Raw genomic sequence first — 17,538 nt, forward strand, 5'->3', positions numbered from 1 at the left:
AATAATTTTATTTTGTCCTACAAATCAATTTTTTCATTTGGTTTTTAAGAAATTTCAGCCCTTCTCTGTACAGATGTCGTTCTGTGTATTTGCAGTGTAGTCACCCTTCTGTACAGTGAGCCCTGTCAGATGCCCTGATGGCTGTTGTGTAGCCCTTCTCTGAACACCTCGCAGCTCATAAACACTCATAGCTCAATTCTTGTCAAACTGATATGAATTTATCTTGTGTTTATGTGCACTCATTATAGCATTTACCCATTGAGTGTTTCAGAGATGAGGGCTACACGTGAGCAGTTGGGGCTTCTGTGGGACTTGCTGTGAACAGAGATCCTGCTACTCTGCAAATACTCAGACCATACACAGAGGCGTGTGTGTTTGGTCTTTCTTAAAAAAAAAAAAAAAAAAAAAAATCTAAAAATAATTAGAATGCAATAAAAAAAACAATTGCCCTCAAAGGTGTCCATAGCCTATAAATTAGTTTTCCCCTAGCATTTACTGATTTTAAATGCAAGATACCGATCAGATCTGAATCTTTATGTATTCATTTTTGGCCTAGCACTGGTGTCCGGAACCTGTTTGCCTGGCTGTCTAATGACAGCTAGGATCCAATGGCTGGGATTGTAGAAACATAGCCTGAGGTGTAACAATTGTCTCTGGGTCTGCCATGTACAGAAGCCTAGATTAGCCACTCTATCGATGGAAAATGAGGTTTCTTGTGCAAAAGTAGTAAAATGTAACCAACTGTATGGATCACCGTAGCTTTATTGACCCAAAAAACAAGTGTATACTGATTATACTGGACAGTGAATAAAAACAAAACTTGGCAACACACAAACGGGTCTTAATATGGCTGCCTCCTTAGAACCCTGGGTGCACACCACTACAGTCAGGGGGCGTCCTGTAGTCTGAAATACATTAGTTATAATTGCTTATTACAATTGCACTTTCTAGCAATACTACCCTTAACCCCTTGGTGACAAGCTAATTTTGGGTCTTGCTGACCAATTTTTCAGTTTTTAAAGTTGCTGCAATCCAAGAACCATAACTTTTCTTTTAGAATACAGAAAGTAGTAAAATATTCATATTAATTAAAGGGATTATCAAATACTATAAAAATGTCCCCCATACACCGGGCCCCTCACAGTGAATATACTTGCCTGGCTCCTCGCGCTGCTGCTGCTTGTTCCCGTGCACGGATGAAAATATCCCTTTAACCCCTTTTCATGGGTAATAATTGGCTTACTGAGCATTCATACATGCTCTTGTTTGTGATCATTGCTGTAAGTAAGCATAGCATAATTTGTCTGATCAGCAAAACATCTCGTGTACATGGGGCAGGTACTGCAGACAATATGCAAATTGTTTGGGAATGAACAATCCTGGTCGTCTCCATACAATTGGGATTGGGCAGTGTATAAAGCCTTTTGAACTAGACCTGATATAAATGTGGTGTTGATTGGCGCACGTTCCTGGCTGAAATCCATGTAGAATGACTCTTCCATAGTTTTCAGGCAAGTGGGAAATTGACAAGAGTTAAATGTTCATTACAATTAACATCAGTACTGACTCTATACCATGTTTAACAATCACGTGTTCCACTAAATAGCTTTTCACACACAAGATCATTGCTCTCCTATAGTGGACTGGGGATGGACGAAAGATCTTTCTGGGATCTTTCTTTCAAAGAGAATTTTTTTTTTTTTTTTGGGAGAAAATATTAAACGCTGACTTTTCAGACATAAGGGTCTGTTGCCAGCCGGCTAAAGTGATCGTTCATTAAATTTGACCTGAGGAACGTCTGTTTTGGTCAAAATCGTCTGTCTGGCCATCTTTAAATAAAAGCAAGCCACTTCTGACCATTAGTCATTAGCTGATTAGTGTTCATGCTGGTGGGTTACTCTGTGTGGCTAAGACTGCTAAAAATTAAACATTTAAGGCTAGTTTCACACTAGCGGTTTCCAGCAGGCTGTTCTGGATCTCTGTGTATACGGCGCAGCCGTGAGCTACATGGATGATGTCTGGCCCCATAAACTAATGGGGAATGTACACATCCGGCCGCAACCCAGCAACTATGCAGAGAATGTCGGACAAATACTGATTCTTGGCATATTTGCTGAGTTGCAGCCCGATCTCTGCCAGTCCCCATTATAGTAAATGGGGCCAGACTGCATCTGTGTAGCTTCCGGCAATGCCATACAGAGAGATCCACCAGGCTGTTCTGTGCTGGATCTGACAAATGCTAGTATGAAACTAGACTAAAGTATGTGCTTATTGAGAGAGATCCCACAGATGATCTAAAATATATTGCCTATCTCATGAAGTTGATAAATGTAAATAAGCACTTTTTAGCAAGAAAAAAATCTTTTCACCAAGTCCCTGCGCAGCTCCATCTGCCTGAACTGACCGCTCTGCACATGGCTCCTTGTTCTGGCTGCCAGACCTGTAATGAAAGGCATAGGGTAGTCGGTATGGCAGCCATCAAAGCAGTACAAGCAAATTGTCTACTTGTGCAACACTAGTAAAACCGAGAGAGAAAGGGGAGGCCACTGGTCAACTATAGATCAGAAGCTGCCATGTGGCTCAGTGCATCCTGGACTGCTACAAAGCAGAATCTATTACTGCACTCGCTGCTTCTGTGTAGAACAGTGGGAGTTGGACAATGCGCTCCCGCAATCAGCACTTGTGACTTACAGAAGAGTAGCGCTGATCTGCTGAGGGCAGTAATGGCTTTCTTTCGTGAGCTTGCCTTTTCAGTTCAGTATAGCAGTAATACATGGAATGTATTCTATGTATGGCTAATGGATCTTATTCGTGCTGCAATGCTTAATGCATTTAATGATTGAAAAAACATAAACTCACTATTCCTGACGTGTCTGTTTTTAGTAAATAATTGTATTACCCGTGAAATTTAGTTTTGGAGGCATCTGTTCTTGTTCCTTTATTATTCCTACTAATTAATTTATCAATAAATGTATAACCTGGATGTTACCAGTAGGGGGCATATCCCTGCACAATTGGGCCCCCCAAATGGTGATGCCCAGATCGTCCTTTATTAAACTTCTAGCAGGAATAAAAGAGGAACAGAAGTTATAAGAACTGATAACCCAGAATTACGGTTACCGGAAAAATTCAAATACTTGCTAATACAGACATGTCGGTATAGGCAACGGGTCATCTTTAAAGTGTAATTCTGCTCTTCACATTCCCACTAAACTGGGAATCAACTGGAAAAGGGCCTTATTGTCTACTAAGTGGGGGAGTTCCTGTGTGGTTCTGCAGAATGTAAGTGGTTATAAGCTTCATTACTGGGCCCAGCCACACATATGGATGAGCTGAAACGCATAGTATTGAAGGCACACTCCATTGGGCGCTGTGGATTCTGCATTCCATTTCATAAAGCAAAAAAGAGTAAAGCATACCCCATTTAAAACTGTTTTTTGTTGTCCCACTTCTCCCCTTTTGAGATGTCTTTGGTAGTATGATATTTTTAAGATAAATTGCGTCAGACTATTTTATTATTGTTTATTGGACAGACTTCCTCGAATCCTCCAGCTGTACAGAAACCTACAACCCCTGAGAAGACAGATGCTGTAATGAAGAAAGTCCTAGTGATGATACCAAGAATGGAGGCAGAAGATGGCAGCGAGACGAAAATGGGAAGTGGCAGCAGCACGCCTTCCTGGGAGACTGACCATAATTACATTGCAGTAAAGCCAGAAAAGACTGCTGCCATTTCATCTACACTATTTTACAAATGTATGTATCACATAGGAATTCTCCCCTAGCCCACCACCAACATATTGACCACATATGCATCTTTGTTAAACTTGGTTTCATGATGCCAGTAATCTACACAACAGAATCCTAATTAACATAACACAATCTTCTCCATACTACTGTCATATAAATCTTTTGCTTTCAGGTAGCTACATATAGGTATATTTAGGCAAAAGGTAAGTATTGCAGAGGTGTAGGCTGAATGTGAAGATAACTCATAGACCAACCTGGGTAACTTTTTTGCTTTCTAGCTGCTGCAGGAATGAGATGCATACAGCCCTGAGCAAATGGTTAACACACTTGGTCAAGAGGACCGCCCTTCTCTCTATTCCTGCGGAAATCTACGTTCATCAGAGACTTCAGTGTAGCAAGAAGGACATATTCCTCCAGTTGTTAACAGGCAGTGTAAGGTTAAGTTCCAAATTAATAGCTTTTAGGACACACTATCTCCATGACCATACATGAGCATCTCGCTTTACTAGCATCAGGGCCACCTAGCTCCCACTGTAGTTAGTTCTGACTTTTAGAAAACCAGAAAGTTGTTACCCACCTGATTTTTCCTGTAGAAAGTTATGTTTAGGCCTCATTTAGACACCCGTTATATGGCTACATTTTAGCATCCAGGTTATGGCCATAAGTCCAACCTTGGGGACGGGATCCCTTCTAACAGTACAAGGGTCTAAACTGTGGCCAAATTCTGGTTGCCTGAATGAGGCCTATTCTGAGGTTGGACTGCTTTGCACCTTGGTTGTTTTGTGTAATCTTTTCTTCAATGCATCCAAATGCAAGCCAAGTGAAGTTCTTTCCTGTTATCGGCGTGGACTACAGTACAGGTAAGTGATCATAGACCTATGGTGTTGTCAACGTCTGACCAAAAAAAAAAAATTAAAACCTCTTACTGCACCTTCATGTGAAATCTTCTTTTTGCGCACATCGTCCTTCACCATAATTAGTTAAGGAGTGTTGAATTGTCACAGGCACAACATCAGCTGAATTGTAGCTGAAAACCTATTGGCAATCTTCACGTGAAATAATTAGAGTATAGCAGTGATTAGCAACCTTCAGCATCCTTCAGCATTCCAGCTGCTGTGAATCTACAACTCCCAGCATACAAACATACTCCCATAGTAGTTTAATGAAGCTTTCTGGGAGTTGTAGTTTCTGAACAGCTGGAGTGTCGGAGGTTGCTGACCCCTGGAGTATATTTTGCACTTGATTTAAAGAGGACCTGTTACCATTTTTCCCCAGAAATGATTTAAGTATATATTTTTTAATTTGCTTATTAAAGGGGTATTCCAGCTCCAAAAAGGAGTTTCCATGGGATGCACATGCTATGAATAAACAACTTGTACTCACCGATCCATGGGTATTCCGATGGTGCCGGCGTCCCTGGTTCTCTCCTCAACACGGCAGAAAAGGAGATTGGCCTAGGCAATCACTGGCTGAGGAGGGTCATTGCTGCAGCTAATGATTGGCTAAGCAGCCTTCTGCTTTCAGCTCCATCCATGGTCATGTTTCTGGTGAGGGTGCCGGATTTTGGAACCCCATGATCTGATATTGATAAGTTATTCGGAGGATAGGTCATCGATATCTATAAGCTGGCAATACCCTTTAAATATGAGATATTGGTAATGATCTAATTTCTCCCTTTCTGTACTGACTTGTATACGGTATTAGTGTACTAGAGAATACTCTGTGGAGGACTCCGTGCTATATCTGTAAAGGGAACCTGTCACGAGTTTCATGCCACCATTTCAGAGAAAACATCAGTCTGAAGAAGAGTTGTGCTTCTCACCACTGTGCTTGGGTTAAGTAATGGGTCCCTCCCTATATGCCAAATGGGAACGCTAGCAGAAGTGGTCAGGTAGAAGCATGATATTCCCCGCTCCCTTTTTTAAACTCTTTCCTAAGAAATGCGGCAACGTTTGCCATAAAACATAGTTGTTTGTAACTGGTGAGCCTGACAGTATTTCATGATGCACGTGGTTTGGGCAGCATAAAAGCTCCTGACAGATTCCATTTAATGCATTCAAAATGGAAGCTTCTTAGGAATATATTGATGGGTATATTTACAGGTTGCTGTCATTTATTTACAGAAAAGGAAGGTACCTGGTTCTCTTTAAACCGGTCTGTGATAGTAAGATGTTTGTGAGTTAGATTCCCATGGCCCTCACAATGGCATGTTTTTCTTCCAATTCTGGTAGTATAATGTAAGTTAGCGCAAAGGTAAATGTGGTGTTGCACCGCCAGATGAAATCCTTTATACACTCCAATGAAAAACTTGTTGCAACATCAGTTTGACTTTGCACATATACATGCCTTGCTATTTACATGAAGGTGTATTAATTTAGTTATTTCACCATCACTTGTATCTGCAAGTATTTTCAGCTGTAGGTTTATATCGGTCAGGCAGTGAGTGAAGTTTTCTCTGCAGTCTCTTCCATTACTATTTTGTTGCAAGGTTTGTTATATTGAACTCCTGTGGCATCCTCTATGTGGCAAGCGCTGCTTCTGCCAATTTCTTTTCTTGCAAGTTTTTTTTCTTCCTGTCTGAACAATTTGGAGATGCCGACAACCTGTGGCCTTAGCAGATATTACATGTCTTTATATTTTTACTTCTGCTGGGTGACCAAGTCAAGAGTGTTTTTTAGCTCTAGTCACGCCCCAACCATTCGTTCCAGCTCAAGGAGGAAAATCTGGAGGAATACGTGGTCTTCCCCAGCATTATATTGAAGCTATGTCCTCATCTCTGTGGATAAGTCAGAAGAAATTGAAAGGTAAAGGTTTGGTACACTTTAGTCCTTACAATCATAAAGCATTGGCAAGCAGTGGTACATCTAGGCTTGTCTACAAATCAATATACTCCAGGCTCTGAGTGTGATGCACATGTGGATTCATGAGTTATCATTGATTTATAAAGACACATTACTGGTGTCTTTCTAATCCTATATTGTGCAGGTAGATAAAGCAGAAATATGTAGATTAGCTTTCTGAGCAGATCTCAGTGTGGTGAAGCTATAGTACATAGAGTATATGATATGTAGATGCTACGACACAGCTCTGTCCTCAGCATATTGATGTCTAGCAATTGATGTGAAAACACTTCACTAGATTAATAGACCATTTCTTAATTATATTCCCAGGATATGCCATAAAAAGCTGGTAATGCATATGCGTCCCTCCTCTTAAAACTTGGTTCCTCTCTGCTTGGCAAAGTGGCCAGTTCATCCGGTCAAAGAATGAATGGAGAGGAGGCAGTGCATGCATGTGATGTGCTCTGCTTTAGGTGGGACCTACATCTTTAGTCCTTTATGGTTTATACGCTGGACATAATTAAGTCATAAATGTCTGTTGCGACTACACTTTTTTAAGCTATCCTCAGACAATAGATTTGTCTGGGAGCTTTCACAGAACTTCCAGACTACCTTGCATATAATGGGGATAGTCCTATTTATCTACTTCTAAATAAATAGTGGGCTAAGCTGAAGGCAGATTTTAACCCCTTAATGGCTGGGCCAATTTTAGTGGGGTTTTTTTTTCCTTCACCCACATATATTTTGCAAAAAAGTTGTTCTCCCCCCCCCCCCCCCCCCCCCCAAAAAAAAAAAACATGGATTGCACATCCTCATGCTATGCATCTGCCATTGCTTCTCAGCACTATTCTTATTGCTTCTCATCAGCGTAAATAGTATACCAAGCCCTAATCTACATGCTGTACACGAGGCATTAGTATACATTTTGACCAAAATGCATAGCCCAATTTGTGCTGATATGCAATAATAGATCAATGCAATCCATGCGGTTTTTAATGCACCATTTAACTTGGGCTGCTTTCACACTTTGCGGCAGATTTGATTCCAGCAAGCAGTTCCATCGCTGGCAAATTGTATGCCAACTGATGGCATTTGTAAGACTGATCAGGATCCTGATCAGTCTTAAAAAATGCCTGAACATCAAAAAAAATGCATTGAAATGCCGGATCCGTCTTTCTGGTGTCATCCCGAAAAACGGATGCAGCATTTATTTATTTTTTGGTCTGCGCAAGCGCAGACCACAATGACTGATCCGGCATTCCGGTATTTTGAATGCGCGATCCAACACTACTACATTCCTATAGAAAAAAAAGACAGATCCGCATTCAGGCAAGCTTTTTTAGGGCCGGAGATAAAACCGTAGCAAAAAGACTGAACTGAAGGCATCCTGAACGTATTACTCTCCATTCGGAATGCATGGGGATATGCCTGATCAGTTATTTTCCAGTATAGAGCCCCTGTGACCGAACTCTATGCCAGAAAAGAAAGTACCCTTACTGTATCCTATATTGAAAAAGGGGAAAAGAACTCTGATAAAATATAAAATTAATTTTTTTTGGGGTTTTTTATTTTTACAGCATTCACTATATGCAAAAATGACACGACTACTTTATTTTGTTGGTCGGTGCAATTATGGTAATACCAAATTTTATCTAATTTTTATTGTGTTTTACTACTTTAAAACAATACTTGTTTGTGTGGCAAGCTGTAGTTTTTATTTTGTTGTACATATGACTTATTGACCATGTTTTATTCAATTTTTGGGGGTGGACAAGGTGAGCAAAAATGGCAAATCACATGTTTTTATTTTTTTATGTAGTGGCTTTCACCGTACAGGAAAAATATATATTTTTAGAATGTCAAATTTCAGACACAGCGTTTACCTATTATGTTTACTTTTTTATATTTATACATAAAATTGGGAAAGGGGGAGTGATTTGAATTTTTTAATAACACTTTATAGTACTTGAAACCATTTAATCCTCTGATTGCTTGGACCATAGACTCACAGAATACTATTGCAATCTGATATTTTAACTGGCTGCTTTTCAAAGTGTGCCACAAGCATGGCTTGCTTAGTAGGCAGTCGCTGACAGGCCTGGGAGCCTTCATGAGTCCCACGCTGTTGTAGCAACTGATTCGGAATCCATCAATCTTGCTGGGGTGGTATGATCTGTGGAAAGAGGGACCCCCTCTAAATATCTCAGGTGCCATGTTTACTATTGACAGCAACATCCAAAGAGTTAAATGACCAGGATCTGATTTACCTCTGATCCTGGTCATCTGGCTGAGTGCTGTATTAGATAGCTGGCATCAGCCATTTGGTGGATAGGCCCCTCAGTATCAAACTCCAGGGAAACCCCTTTAAAAGGGATTCTGTCACCTCGTTTTAGCTTATAGAGGTGCGGACATGCACGGCTACATCGCTGCTAGCATGTCCGCAATATACCTGTCCCATAGAGCGGTGTCCTTTTTATTCTGTTAAAAAATGATTTTAGAGATATGTAAATGACTGGGTTAGGTGCCCAAGGGCTGTACGAACATCCTTGGTGCCCAGCCACACCCCCCTGTGAAGGAGCCCAGCCACGCCTGCGTCCTCCGAATCTCCTCCTTGCTCACAGTTAGATTGCCATAGTCTCGCGATGTGCGAGCTCGCGCATGCGCAGTGTCGGTATAGTGTTCCTTCCCTGTGCTGGCATCAGCCTCAAAGAAGGAACTGTGCATGCGAGAGCTCGCGCATCGCGAGATTACGGCAATCTAACTGAGCAAGGAGGAGATTCGGAGGACGCAGGCGTGGCTGGGCTTCCTTCACAGGGGGGCATGGCTGGGCACCAAGAATGTTCGTACAGCCTCTTGGACACCTTACCAGGCTCATTTACATATCTCTAAAATCATTTTTTAAACAGAATAAAAGGACACCGCTTTATGGGACAGGTATATTGCGGACATGCTAACTGAGATCTAGCCGTGCATGTCCGCAGCTCTATAAGCTAAACGAGGTGACAGAATCCTTTAAAGATGTTTTCTTACAGATAATACCTATTCTTTGGTTAGGTAGTAATGTTAGGCCAGTGAGAGGTCTGACCACTGAGACCCCCACTAGAACAAGGTACCCCTTCTTACTGTTAACATCCAAATATGTGTGGTTGACTGCTTCCCCCTATTCCATAATGTTTTATGGTACTTCCGTGCACATGATTACAATGGCTGGGAAGCATGTCTAACATTCTAGCAACTCAACCAACCTGTACTTTACCACACATCCTGTGCATAGGGTATATGTCCCTTTTCCATGGGGAAAAAAAAAACCCTCTAACAGGGAAAAAAAGGGTTTTTTCCTAGTGTAACACATTGTTGCTAAATCTATATTCGCAACTGTTCAACCTTTCTTTGTCTCACAACCCAAGCCACAGACCAGAACTGCGAGACTTTTCTGACTCCCAACTCCTTCCACACAATATTAGAATAAATAAAGTAGGGATGCTGCCAAGTGATGTGCTTTTGTGGTGGTTGATTGGTGAAGACCAGCAGCTCATGTTCACCATCAGTGAGTGCTACAGCCTGTTTCTTTCGTGGGAGGTTAAGCACCCAAACATTCCTGGATTGAAAACTTTTTGTTCTCCAATGACAAGTTGAAGACTGAGGAACACTAGCACAGCCATGAAAGAGCTGCAGCGCCTCCATTTTAGGCTAGGTTCACATCTGAGATTGTCAGGGGCCTCGGTCGCACATTCTGACAAGATCGCACAGTATTCTGCACTATTTTATTTGGTGAAATAACTAAAAACCATGACCGAAACCTGATTGACCCGTTGGTCAATAGGGTCTGTCATGCGATGGCTCTAGCACTGCCACCTTTATCAGGTTCCTCTTCCTATGAGTCGAATAATGAAATGCAGACTACTACACAATGTCACAACTTTTAGCAATACAATAAAAAAAAGCTTTGATGCTAGGTTTGATAAGTGAGCGCAAATTGCATCAAGCTGCAAGTCGCCGTCATCCTTCTGTGAAGACAGCTGTGGCCAAGTTAGAAGGCCATTTTGGATCTTGGCCTTGATCTGGTGCCAGATATTTATGGATCAAATCCACAGTATATCTTCAAGTTAACCTTTGCAGAGGAAAATGTTTATCGGAGGAGATGGCTCGCAGAAAACCTGGTCTCTGCAACGTTGAGGACCTAAATGTCGGCTTTGAAGAAGATTGTGACCATGCAGGAACTACAGCTGCGAGCGCCATCGCATGATCTGATAAACTGATATCAAGTTGATTGCCACTAAGCAAAGATTGACCTTTTTATTAACAGGGCATGCATTTCACATTAATTACTTTGCGTACCACTTTATAGGGGTCACATTATGTTCCATGATTAGTGAAATAGGGAGGACAGTTACTAAGCATTTCATTTTGCAACTTCTGTGACATAAAAATGGAGCATACATTTTGTGTAATTAATACCACTAGCCCCTATCAGCCGTAAATCCACCTTTAACATGCACAGGAGATCTAGTGCATAGCCATCTGATATCTCATTACTATAAATGATAGAGCCAAGTTACTGCCAGACACCGGTCACTGCTTTTGATATCCACTGGTTGGTCACTTGTGTCAAAGCAACTTCTTAGCTTGACAGTACTTAGCAACATTCCTAAGCCAGAGCACCATTTAAGGTGTTATCCAGCTATTACTATTGCAAAAAGATAAGGACAGCATCCAATTCTTAAAGTGATTAGGTTCTTTACTCCATAGTAGTGATTCTACAAACCCAAATATATGCATTTATTTGGGTTTGTAGAATCACTACTATGGATTAAAGAACCTCATCACCTTAAGAATTGGATGCGGTCTTCATCTTTTTGCATTACGTTATTTCTGTGGAGCCATTGGCCTTGGCCCCAAGAGAGACGTGCATCTAGGAAACTGGATCTCCCTTATTGAAATGGGTGCTGTATTCTTTTTTTTTTTTTTTTTTTTTTGGATGTCCAGCTATTACTATTGATCACCTGTCCTCTGAATAGTTCATTAATATCCGCTCTATGAGCACTACAGTGTCTTCCTAGGCCACATGACATCACCGTACATAGTAACGGGGCCTAGTTGCGGCTTAGCCTCATTCAAGTCAATGGGGCTGAGCTGCACTACCAAACACCACCATATACCATGTATGGCGCTGTGCTTGGAAAGCTGCTGAGAATAGGTCTTTATTATCTTTACCTGGATAACCCCTATAAGGATAGCAATGGGGCCATCGTAGTAAGACATGGCCATGAACCACAGGTTGAGAACCTAGTTTTATGTGACTGCCTCAGAAAGTATCCACCTCTAGGAAATGAGAAATAATGTACACGTATGCGTTTACAAATCCAGCATACTGTTTGCTGGATCTGGCCTAGATGGATAATGCTGTGCACTGATGGACTCCTTTGACTACAATGGGATCCGGTTGCTTTCTGGCATAAATGCCCGGTTTTAGCTGGACAAATTTGTACACACACACAACTTTGTTAGGCCAAAAGTCGGCATCCCTTTTGACAGGCTGTTCCTTTGCGGAGCAGCCTGCTGGATTTGTAAACTCATATATGAACGTACCCTAAGCATGCTCCATTTTAAATGGGTTGTCCAGGATCTTACAAGTAATGGCATATCCTCAGGATAGGCAATCCCTATCTGATCTGCAGGCGTCTGACACTGTTGCACGGTAGTTCTGTTGGTAGCCAGCTCCATTCACCACCCAGAAGACTGAGCTACTGCCAAACAGCTGATTGGCGTGCGGGTAGTTGGACCCCCACCAACCAGATAGTGATGGTCTAAAATCCTGGAAAGGGTTTTTTCCTACAAAGGACAGATGTTTGATCACTGGTACCCCAACTGATTGCTAGACCATAGGTCCTAAGCTCCCTTTTCTGATCCCTACATGACTCCGGTGAGCACATCATGCACCATGCCACTCCATTTAATAGGAGGCTGATAGTTGCTGAATGGAGTGAATTATGCTTCATTGGCGCTCCATTTAAACTCCACTGCTAATCCACATGAATGTTCTAGTGGGTAACCCATAACTGGGTAGGCGATAAAAGGTTCTTTTATAAAATGGCCATTTAAGGGTCAATACACGCATGCACTAGTAGTTTTTGTCACCACCAAAAAACCTGGATAAACCGCATGCATTTTTTTTGTCACCGGTTTTTTCCCCAAGCTTTTTCTTACAGACTTTGTATTTGCCCACTAGTGTTTTCTTCATGGCCTTTTTCCTCTCTAGAGATGGTGAGAACACCTGAAAAAAAAAAAAGCCAAGAGCTACAGTATGCTGCTTTTTGAAAAGAAACCAGAAAGACAAAAAAAAATTAAAACTAGCACAAAAAAACCTGCTTGTGTCCTGCGTTTCACATTTTACATAGACCTTCAGCTAACATCTGGAGCTGGAGATTCTACTGCAAAAAAAGCATCAAAGAACACAAGTGCAGAAAAAGCAAGCAAAAACCTGTGCGTGAAAGCATCTAATTTCTTTTTGGTGGTGGACTGCTATGTAAGACTAAATCTAACAATGGGGCTACAAGATAAATCGTAACATTGCTGTGATTTAAACTCTTAAAAAGTGGACATATTCACTACGTGGCTCTGTAGTGCTGCACAGTGACTTGTAATACGTCAATCCTAATGATTGAGTGTGGTCAGTTTGTGACCCACCAAATGTGACACAACAGTCAGCAGAAATACAAACCTGTTGGGATTTCACCATTACTACATTAATTTTCATTAGGTTTGATTGGCAGCTTGACATTTGCTAACCTAAAGAGGCTGTGCAGCCAGTACAATACTGATGACCTGTCCTTAGTATAGGTCATTAATATCTGATCGGTGGGGTTCTCACTACTGCCATCCCCACCGATCAGCTGTTTGAAAGGAGGCGGTGCTCATACAAGAGCTACTTCCTCTTCAAGATTACACTGCGCGTCGTCTTGAAAGTCTCGGCGGCACACTGTCATTGCAAGTGCTTGTTCCATGCACTGCAAGCAAGACAATGCACATCTTAAAGAGGAAAGTTAAATCTCAGAAGCTGTAATCTTGATTGATGGGTGCTTTCAGTACATCAGATCACCAAATTTCCTCTCTGGTAATGCTGCTAGTCACCCTTTAACTTAAGAGCAACCAAGAGTGTAAATGTACATTGCTTGGTGCAGGACTTTAAGCAGTATGGTGTGGGACTAAAGCTGTTGCAATCTAACGGGTAGTTTGGGTCCAGAGCCGTCAGTGACAGCCATGGACCCCAAGGAGAAAACAGAAGCGGTTTATTATCACTTCTGAATTGTCCTTTGCTTGGTGATCACCTGATATCTTGGGCAAAACAGCGCTGCTGGGTCTTAACAGACACTGATTGCCTGTGTCAGATGCCTCCACATGGGGCTGTTTTCCACCTTTTGGATGCCTTAGTTACAGCGGGAAAACTGCAAAAATAAGTAAAAAAATAAATAAAATACAAATAAAAGAAAAACGTCAAAGCCGCACAAAAAGTCGTTGTGTTAAGCTATACATATTATATATCTGAACGACTGACACAAAATAGGGAACTTATTTTGGTGTCACTGGTGCATATTTAACCCCTTCCATACAGCGGTGTCTATGGACTGCTGCATGGAAGGGGTTAAAACAGCCAACATCGGTGCAGCAGCAGTGTCAGCTGTAACATACTCTGCGAACGCTCGGCCATCCTGATGATGGGTAAGAGCAGCTGTTGAGTGCTACATACCGCTGGCCATCCTGAAAGGTGGGGGATGGCAGCTGGCATTCATACATTTCACAAGATTCTGATCCCCACAGTCATGAACTGTGGGGATCAGAACCTTTTGCCGGTTAGCCAATCAGAGTGATCACTAGCTCGGGACCGCCCTCGTTGGTCCCGAGCCGGTTAGCTAATGACGAACCTGTAGGTAATGGAGGCTTAATGCAGTGCACTTCATGGCGTACAGGTATGTAATGGTTGCTTATGGGGTTAAATAAGGAGCCATAGCTTGGGTGGAAAAAAAAGGGCACGTGTCAGCAGATTTGTACCTGTACAACTGGCCTGTGTTGGTCCCATGTTCATATCTGCCCTTTGCTGAGAAAAATTGTTTTGAATTTATGTTGCTCCTAGATGCTCTGCGCTCTTTCTCTGCAACTGATATGCCCTGTCAACCGAAGTGCAGGGTGCGCAGTAGTTGCAGAGAGAGCAGATCCTCTAGGTGTAATGGCAACACTCGCATTGCTTCCAGAGACTTATTTGCATATATTAAAATTTCTCTCTGCAATTCGGGCACATATGAACATGGGACCAACACAGATATCTTCAGCTGCCATACGCACATGTAACAGGTCAGCCAGTTTCATACGTCCAAATCTGCTGCCAGGTGCTCTTTTTTTTGCAGTTTTCCCCATGTAAAAGAAAAAAAAGAAAAAATCTTTAAAATATAACATTAATAAAAATAAAAAAAATTGTTTTGTAATCAAACAAGTAAACAAAGTTTTGGTAAAAATTGGTTAAACCGCTATACGTGCAAAATCACAAGTGTCTGGTTTCAGGCCTGGGCGTTAAAGGGTTAAAAGTCTGGGAATGTGAGCTGGAAAGAATAAAAAAAGCAGAGCGCTAAATAACTATTACTATATTCTTCCCCTGCTGCAACCTGTATGAATGGGTCCTGTACTGCCTCTGAAAGCAATATATGTACAAAAGACCTGTTCTAATGGATTTTCATAGACTGTATTTCCATAGCCAAGCGGCCACAGAAGCCCGAGATCACCATACAGTGGTGCAAAATCAACCCCTTTGGACTGTAACAATGTAATCATATTTGGGATGAATTATAGTAGTCTGAGATAGAAGTTTGGAAGATGCAAGAGACTCTAACCCAGTGGACAAGGAGCAACATTTTTGGCTTTTGCACAAGGAAGTCTCGGATAATAATTCCAATTGGGTAAAGGCAACTTATCTTTTTTCTTCATTTCAGCATCCAGTTGTGTCCAGCTAGATTTAATTTCACCACACTCAGTCTCTGCGCAATACAAACCCTGATGTATCCAAAATCTATTGGAAACTCTTCCCAGAAAAGCAGAGGCAGATATGGCTGTGGGGGAAAGCTTCACATAAGTACCCATTTCTCTGGAACAAGATGTCCAAGCATATACGTATGAGATGTTATCTACCTAATACTGACCATGTGTCTACGTATGATGCCTATCAAATGTGGATTTCCTCTTTTTATGGCTATTGCTTACACGAAGATCGCGCAAAGCCGTGACAAAATAAGTAACTGGATATCTAATGGATGAACAACGGAACCAAGCTTGAACGGAGAGGTTAACACATTATGGGATTATTGCATCCACCTTTACATTCATACATACTAGTTAGAATTAAGAGACTGAGCAAGCCATTCTACGCAAGCCAAACTGGAGGACTTTGTCATACATGGTGTATAGCTTGTTTCAGTGACTTTATTTGAAAATTGATACATTTGGGGCTGCAACCTATTGATGACCATGACCAAAATGTTCTATGCACAGTGAATGCATGCTGAGTGGAGTTTTAAGTTGTTGCACAAGGAAGTTCATCAAAGAATAGCTTATTCTACATCATGGAGATGATCTACTGACCAACAATCTAACCAAATAGGATAACTCCCATAAGAAGACACAGTGGTGAATTAATGAAGGTGTCCAGGTTCACGACGGCTCTGCTCGATGTTTGTTTAATGTAGCCAGAAGATGCTTTGATTATTCAGCCTTAACCTTCACATTTATCTATGTGGATGACTAAAGGATCTGAATCCAGTGATATTTGAAGAGTTGAATTAGAGGATTATAGAAACATATGAAGATTCTGCAGAATGTGCATGTCTTGCTCTAGTTGGTTTATCATGTTATTCTGCATTTTTGTTGCCATAGTAAAAAGAAATCCACACAGGATCGAGAATGAGAACCTTACAGTACACTTTTGTAAATGAGGATGAAAACTGCCTCTTTAGGTGTCTTATTTATACTAATAATGGTGTACTCCTGAGTTCCATGGCAATATAATACATCATATATCGTAAGGTATGTAGGTTAATTATATATAAATGTCAAGAGGATGCACCTATTACTGTATGATATGAAGCACCAGCACCAAAGTGGATGGCTACAGTAAGAAAGAATGAATGCTGCACTAGGAAAGCGAACAGCTCTAGAGGAAGATTGTATGTTTTGGACAAGTATTCCATCACCATTCGAGAATATGCAAACCGAATGATCTCAGCGCTCATCTAATAACTGGCTTTCTGTGGGTGCTTGTCTAGATTTGTTCCCAGCTCCACCTCAGGAACAATTTCATCCATACATATACAAATTGACAACACTCCAAAATTGAAGGTGAAAATCTGTGACCTTTTATTCTGCCGGACATCATGATGTGCGATACATTAAGGCAACGTTTCGGGCTATAGGTAGCCCTTCATCAGGCCTAGTGAGTGGACGCAGAGGATATGTTGGGTGTGTGTAAGCACATACATCAACACAAGCACTTTGTGCAGAGTAATAATGCATTATGGAGACCTTATGTCACACTCTAGGACAGTTGCAAAAATGGAACGCATACAGTAGTCAAGGAAAAAAAAAAACTATTTTAGGATTTAAAAATTAAAGTCATTTTGGATTTTATTCCTGATTGCTGGATGCCTTCCACTTTAGTGACTAAATGACTGAACCTGGGAGCCAGCTCTGTCTGTGCATCGAGAATTCTTTTCTCAATGAAGATTAGGTGAGTTGAACCACATGTTTTATTTTGCTTCACCTTATTACTCTCTAGGACCACTTTAAAATAAGGCCAGCATCCATTAGAGTTCTACTTTCTGGAGAGAAGGCATAAATAACCTCTAATGGTTTGCCATTCCAGGGACCATTTGAAAAGTGGTTTTAGATGTCTCTCTTTCTCTTTTTC

The 17,538-nt window shown here is 41.4% G+C and overlaps 1 protein-coding gene across 9 annotated transcripts in view; it reads left to right on the plus strand.

The window, feature by feature from the left end:
- DIDO1 (death inducer-obliterator 1) overlaps positions 1–17,538 on the plus strand; it is a 63,005-nt gene that overhangs the window by 26,383 nt on the left and 19,084 nt on the right. For all 9 annotated transcript variants that reach the window (XM_040438632.1, XM_040438625.1, XM_040438629.1 and 6 more), the window contains one exon: positions 3,534–3,756. In XM_040438632.1, coding sequence (XP_040294566.1) covers positions 3,534–3,756 — 223 coding nt within the window. The remainder of the gene's footprint in view (positions 1–3,533; positions 3,757–17,538) is intronic.

This window comes from Bufo bufo, chromosome 6 (genome assembly GCF_905171765.1).
Source record: "Bufo bufo chromosome 6, aBufBuf1.1, whole genome shotgun sequence".
Taxonomy (NCBI): Eukaryota; Metazoa; Chordata; class Amphibia; order Anura; family Bufonidae; genus Bufo; species Bufo bufo.